The sequence below is a fragment of the Vulpes lagopus genome, chromosome 11 (genome assembly GCF_018345385.1).
Source record: "Vulpes lagopus strain Blue_001 chromosome 11, ASM1834538v1, whole genome shotgun sequence".
Classification (NCBI taxonomy): domain Eukaryota; kingdom Metazoa; phylum Chordata; class Mammalia; order Carnivora; family Canidae; genus Vulpes; species Vulpes lagopus.
This window is the reverse complement of record NC_054834.1, coordinates 33724754-33731305: the sequence shown is the minus strand read 5'-3', so window position 1 is coordinate 33731305 and position 6552 is coordinate 33724754. Positions and strand designations below refer to the sequence as shown.

The 6552-nt window shown below is 61.3% G+C and overlaps 1 protein-coding gene across 1 annotated transcript; it reads left to right on the top strand.

The window, feature by feature from the left end:
• The first annotated feature begins 677 nt into the window (after nucleotides 1–677).
• HLX (H2.0 like homeobox) lies at nucleotides 678–6194 on the top strand. The gene is made up of 4 exons (XM_041773284.1): nucleotides 678–1632; nucleotides 2413–2592; nucleotides 3377–3561; nucleotides 5438–6194. The coding sequence occupies exons 1-4, from the start codon at nucleotides 1041–1043 to the stop codon at nucleotides 5900–5902; spliced, it is 1422 nt and encodes a 473-aa protein (XP_041629218.1). The 5' UTR covers nucleotides 678–1040; the 3' UTR covers nucleotides 5903–6194.
• Nucleotides 6195–6552: the final 358 nt, after the last annotated feature.

Genomic DNA, 6552 nt, shown 5'->3' with positions numbered 1-6552 from the left:
CCGAGGATGTCCGAGGCAGCGCGGCGGACGCGGTGCTAAAACATTGGGCGGGGACTCTGGACCGCAGCTGCCCCGCGCCACGGCTTGGCGGCGGGAGCCCACGGGGGATGGGGACGCGGGCTTTCGGGATGAAGGCCGAGGGGAGACAAATCAGGCCCGAGCGAAGCCAGGAGGAGGGAGCCCAGGGGGCCGCCCCCGTGTTCCAGGGGGAGGGCTTTGCACCCGTGAAACTACACGGGAGCGTCAGCGCCCCCGAGAGAGCAGGCCAGGAGCTCCGGGACCAACTCCGTGCGTCCGATGTGGGTCCGCAGCCCCGCGAGCCGCCGCCCGGGCCCCCGCGCCCCGGCCCCTGCGCAGCCCACGCGGCAGCAGCAAACACTTTGGCGTGGCCGGGGCGTGGCCCGCCTCCTAGGCCGCGCCCACCCCAGGCCCCGCCCCTCTTTCCCAATTCCCCTCCACTCCCCGCTCCCATTGGCCAGGAGGATGGCCAATGGGCGCTCGGATCGAGGTCCTACCCTGGGTCTGACTCCGAAGCTCCTGCCAAAACTTTGGGAGTTTTTAGAGAGGAGTTTTTTTTTTTTTTTCTTTTCTCTTATTACTTTTTTTTTTTTTTTTAACTAACGGATTATTATTGTTGTTGTTTTAAATTTAGCTCTTCGGGCTTAGCTGTTTGGGTTTTCTTTCGGTGGCCGGCCCCTGTGTCCCCGCTTCCCCGCGGCCCCCGCCCGGCCGCCCCGGCGCCCCGCGCTCGCCTCCAGCCCCGCGCTCGCCTCCAGCCCGCGGGGAGCCGGGCGCCGCGCCGCCTTTAAAGTGAGGCCAGGGGCCGCGGCTGGGACCGGCCGGGATCCGGGCCTCGCCTCTTCCCTCGGGGGCGCTCGGGCTCCCTGGCCTGTCTTCGGCGCGGACGGAGAAGCGAAAGCGGATCGTCCTCGGCTGCGCTGCCGCTGCCCCCGGGACCAGCGCGCTCCGCTCCGCGCACCCATCCACCCGCCCGCTCGGCCGGGCCGGGCCGCGGCGGCAGCTCGGCGCACCCAGCCAGAATGTTCGCCGCCGGGCTGGCTCCCTTCTACGCCTCCAACTTCAGCCTCTGGTCGGCCGCCTACTGCTCCCCGGCCGGCCCGGGCGGCTGCTCCTTCCCCCTGGACCCCGCCGCGGTCAAGAAGCCCTCCTTCTGCATCGCAGACATCCTGCACGCGGGCGTGGGGGAGCCGGGGGCGGCCCCGGACGGTCTGGCGGGGGCCTCGGCCGCCGCCCTCACCGCGCACTTGGGCTCGGCTCACCCGCACGCGTCGTTCCAAGCCGCCGCCAGATCCCCGCTCCGACCCACCCCGGTGGTGGCGCCCTCCGAGGTCCCGGCTGGCTTCCCGCAGCGGCTGTCTCCGCTCTCAGCCGCCTACCACCACCATCACCCACAGCAACAGCAGCAGCAACAGCCGCCGCCGCCGCAGCAGCCTCCGCCGCCACCCCGGGCTGGCGCCCTGCAGCCCCCGGTCTCCGCGGCGCGGGTGCTCCCCAACCCCCCGCATAGCGGCTCGGCCCCGGCCCCCTCTAGCAAGGACCTCAAATTTGGAATTGACCGCATTTTGTCTGCAGAATTTGACCCCAAAGTCAAGGAAGGCAACACGCTGAGAGGTAGGTCTTGGGCGGGCGAGAGGCTGCAGGCCTCTGACCAGGGCCTTGGCGCACTCCCCCGTCCCAGGGCCCTTTGGGATGCCTTTGAGTATTTGCACAATTAAGGACAAACCGGTAAAACGAGGGAGAAGAAGGTGAATTGTAAGAAGACTGTGAAACGTTAGGTTTAAAACTCACCTGCTCCGCGTTAAAAAAAAAAAAACAAAACAGGAATCCAGGGATGCTTTAAAAACACACGTCACAGAGTCATTATTCATAAAAATCGTTGGGGGTCAATATTTGCTGAAATGATTCTCATCTGTCTCTTGAATCCTGTATCTACAGAGAGAGAACCATATTAATTTTGACAGGGGGGAAAAACCCTCTGGGGGAACACTTTCCCTTCCATTTATCTGGTTTCTAGTGAATTCCACTCAAGGAATGTAGATAAACAAAAATAGACCTTTGGCTCCCAGGAGACAGTGGAGTTGGGGCTCCTTCTCCGGGGGAGGCGGTAAGTTTGTGGAATTCGAGGCAAGCACCTGAAAGTGCTTTTGCCCATTTTCTATAAAGCCCTTCCTCGCTTGTATGTGTAGACGTGGACGTGTGGGCCACACACAGGAACATTTTGCCCATCGCCCCTTGGCCACAGTCGGGAGAGAGGGGGTTTCGTTGCGGAGGCCAGGGTCTCTCCTCACTTTGCTCCAGGAAAACCGAATGGAGGGGGTGGGAAGGCACAACTCCCTCAGGGAGTGTGGGTTTGCCCGAGGTGTAACCAGCTCTTCTTTTCCCTGTCTGCAGACCTCACGTCGCTGCTGACCAGCGGGCGGCCGGCAGGGGTGCACCTCCCAGGCCTGCAGCCCTCCGCCGGCCAGTTCTTCGCGTCTCTAGATCCCATTAACGAGGCGTCTGCTATCCTGAGCCCCTTAAGCTCGAACCCGAGAAATTCAGTTCAGCATCAGTTTCAAGACACGTTTCCAGGTACAGAAACCCTCACCGCCCCTCCACTCCCCGAGAGCGCCGGCCTAACGGGCGCAGGTCGACTGATGCAAAACTGGGGACTGACGCCTCACGTGGCCACCTCGGTGCAGCGATCCCGGAGTTGGTGCGGGAGGCTACCAAGTGCAGAGACAGAAACCGAAAGAGTCCTCAGATAGCTAGCTCACTCTACGGGCGGCTCCCGGGGGAGGGGGGCAGGGGGTGGGGGACCCAGAGGGGGTGCCACAGAGAAAGCATTTGCGTGGGCGCCTGGGCTGGGGCGAAGGGGCTTTCCCTAGTCTTTGCGCCCCGAAAGTGGCTTGAAAATGCTGCAAGAAGTGTTGCTTTTTAAACATACACTCAGTTGGGAATGACCTCAAAGGCTTTGCCCAAGGAGGTTTTATCTGTGCGCACGCTTCCAGGAACGTGCACACACACACGCACAACAGGAGAGTCAAAGCTGTCATCTCTGCATCCTTCAGGCCCAAGGGGCATTTTCACCTCCTTCTTGCGTGCCCGAAGGCCATGCATTAGGTTGAGGTTTCTGCTTTGGAATTAATGGTCGAACCGCCCAGGCGTCTCCACTCCACTCTCCTGTAGGCCTTATGCCTAAAGCCCTCGGAGCTGTGGGATTCCTCCCTCGACAGGCCATTCTGCGTGTGCATCAAGGGCTTTTGGAATGGGGGCAGAGCCCATGGCTCACACAAAAACAGTTTCAAGCAGACCGCGGGTGGGACACTAACGTGGACCCCTGCTTTCTCTTGCTCCCGCTACTGCCCGGTGGCAGGTCCCTACGCGGTGCTCACGAAGGACACCATGCCGCAGACGTACAAGAGGAAGCGCTCATGGTCGCGGGCGGTCTTCTCCAACCTGCAGAGGAAAGGCCTGGAGAAAAGGTTTGAGATTCAGAAGTATGTCACGAAGCCCGACCGAAAACAGCTGGCCGCGATGCTAGGCCTTACAGATGCGCAGGTAAAGCGGGATCCGGCTTGTGGCGGGGTGACAGGGTGACAGGGTGACGGGTTGGCGGGGGCACAGCGTGGCCTATTCCCAGGTCTCCCTCCACCCAGGCCCACTGTCCGTTTGCAGGGGAAACGCCAAGTCCCGAATTTCTAGAGACCCTGTAGGCATCGAAACTTGGGGCAGGCAGAGGGGGTGGAGTGGGGTGGGTTGGGGTGGGGAGAAGGATGGAAAGAAGAGCCCATCCCCAAAGATGTATGTCAACAAGCGCTGCGTGTTTATTTTGGCCAACAGGCCAAAGAACCGCGGAGAAAGCAAATAGGCCGCAGGAGATAATAATTATGTACTCGACTGTAGTGCAGTTCGCTGTAGGAGGCAGTTTATTTCAGAAGAGATAAAAAATCCAAAGTCAAGAGATTGTTGTTGGGTTTCTTTATCCCCTCCTCCTCCCGTCCTTCCTCCCTCCTCCTCCTCCTGCTGCCGCTGGATTGTGAAATCCCCATTTGTGAGGAAGTGAAAACATCATTTCAAACGGAATGACTTAGCCCCAGCAGGGCGAGGAGTGCACTCAGCAGCAGTCAGAGTCAGGCTGATTTTCCAGCGGCGTAAACTCTCATGAAAATCTCTGGGTGGGGAGGAGGGGAGAGGGGAGAGGGAGAGAGAGAGAGAGAGAGAGAGAGAAAGAAAAGATTTTCTTGTAATACTGAAGAGCATTTCAGCAGCTTCTGCCTGCTTGGATTTTATTCAAGACCACAGTGGATCTATCGTGTTTGAATTCGATTTCTGAATTCAATTTTTTTTCTTTTCTCGGATTCAAGAACTGGACTTTCTCTGGACTTTCGGGGGAGGGGGGTTTGAACATAGAAGAGCCACCCTTTGTCCACACCCCACAGCAGTGGCCCTTCCTCCCTGGGTGCTCTGTCTTCTGAGTAGGGCTTCTAGAAGCCAAAGGCAGGCCACCTTTTGATAGCTCCGTTAGGTGCACCCCTGCCCCTGCCTCTTGCTGTCCTCCATTACACAACTCCCCTCCCCAACACACACTGGAAGAGCCCAGCCGGTTTCCACCAGCTGTGGATGTTATTTTTAAAAGGGAAGCTGGAACTTGTGTGAACAGCATTGGGTCCCCCAGGGGATTGTATATATTTATATAGATTCTCCACCCCATCCCTACCCCCTTCCTCCACTTAGCACAGGTTTAATTCCAGCATTTTCTAAGTCTGCAGAAGGATTAGTTTATCCTGGGCAGGGGCAGGGTCCTTATCAGCTTCTGAGTACACACACTGCCAAGGAGATGCTCTTTTTTACCATCAGTCTGACAGTGCCCCCACCCCACTGGGATGAACTCTTTGAACCCTCTTGCCCCTCTGTGCTTCCCTTGGTTTCTCCTTAACAAGAGTTGCCTTTGTAGAAACTTGCCTTGGGTAATGGCAGTAGAGGAAGGGACCAGCTTAGCTTAGCAGAGATTCTTATTAACATTGGTTCTCCCAACCCTTGAAATCCGGGCTATATATATATTTTCTGGGCCAGAGGTCCACAGTTTAATCAGATGCTCGGGGAGTCCCGGCTCAGGTGGGGTTAAGAAACCTTGGTTTAGAGCAGAAATCGTCCTTGGTGTGAGGGCAAGGTGCAGGACTCCGCCTTGCAACAAGCATCTGGGTCATTTCTGGGTCAGGTCTGGAGGGCCACATTTTGAGGAGCCGTCCTCGTGGGTTCCTAGGCCCGGGCTTCGCTGGGCCGCCGTGGGGCCCTGAGCCGAGCCCAGGGTCTGGAGGTGCTGGGGGGCCGCGGCTGCAGGCTGCGCGCGGGGCCTTGGGGCGCGCCCCCACCCTCCACCCCCGGCTCATCTCGGCGTCCCCTCTTGTCTCCCCACGTGCTAGCGGCGGCGCAGGTGAAGGTGTGGTTCCAGAACCGGAGGATGAAGTGGCGGCACTCCAAGGAGGCCCAGGCGCAGAAGGACAAGGACAAGGAGGCGGGCGAGAAGCCGTCGGGCGGGGCGGCGGCGGCGGACGGCGAGCAGGAGGAGCGGAGCCTCAGCCGCTCGGAGGGCGAGGCCGAGAGCGAGAGCAGCGACTCCGAGTCCCTGGACATGGTCCCCAGCGACACGGAGCGGACTGAGGGGGCCGAGCGGCCCCTGCACCAGACCACGGTCATCAAGGCCTCGGCCGCGGGCGCGCTGCTCCCGGCCGGCGGCGGCAGCGGCAGCTTCAGCTTCGCCAGCATCGGCGGCGGCGGCGGCGGCGGCGCGGGGAGCGGGGGCGGCGGCGCCTCGGAGCTGCCCCCCGCGCCCCAGCCCCCGCCCAGCGGCGCTGCGCAGAGCCCCGAGCCCGCCCCGGCACCGCTGGGCGGCCTGTAGACTGCACAACGCAAGGGGCCCGGACTCTGGGCCTGCTTCTCGCGGCGGTGGGGCCCCCTTCCCCGCGGTGCCACCTCCCCGTCGCCCACGCGCCCAGAGCCCGGGGGGGCGCAGTGCCCCCCGCCCGAGGCCCCCACCCCGCGCCGGCCGGCCGAGCATCTTCTCCCAGGCCGCGAGCAGTTCACACTGTGACGTGTTGGACGAATCCGTTCCTCCCCGCACTCGGGGTCGTGGCGCAAAGACGAGCTGCACTTAGGACGCCACAAACTTGTAAATAAAATGTTTACTACGGTTTGTAAAGGCCGCTTGGCTTGCTGGGGGCCGTGCGGCCCTTAGGGCCGGGGATCCCCGCTCCCGGAGCGCAGCTGGAGGGGGGACTAGCGCTCTCGGGGAGGAGAGCGCTACGACCTCAGAGGCGCCTCGCTGCGGAGATGGAGATCGCGTCGGGGCTTAGCGTTCACAGGCCTCCTTGGCCACACAGCCTGCGCCCCGGGCGCCTGAACCCGTGCTCCGCTCCCCTGAGCGTGGCCAGAGGGCCGAGGTGGCCACAGAATCTGCTAGGCCCCTCGGGCAGACGGCCTCCCCACTCCGAGTCACAGTGCTCTGAGTGTGCCTGTGGCCTTTCCTCCGCTGGAGAGGGAGTTGGAAGT

Bases quoted from the DNA above. Each gene is read 5' to 3' on its own strand.
- HLX (XM_041773284.1), top strand. From the start codon at position 1,041: ATGTTCGCCGCCGGGCTGGCTCCCTTCTACGCCTCCAACTTCAGCCTC. The intron at 1,633-2,412 runs GTAGGTCTTGGG...CCCTGTCTGCAG, and splicing joins GGAAGGCAACACGCTGAGAG to ACCTCACGTCGCTGCTGACC. The intron at 3,562-5,437 runs GTAAAGCGGGAT...GCGGCGGCGCAG, and splicing joins TAGGCCTTACAGATGCGCAG to GTGAAGGTGTGGTTCCAGAA.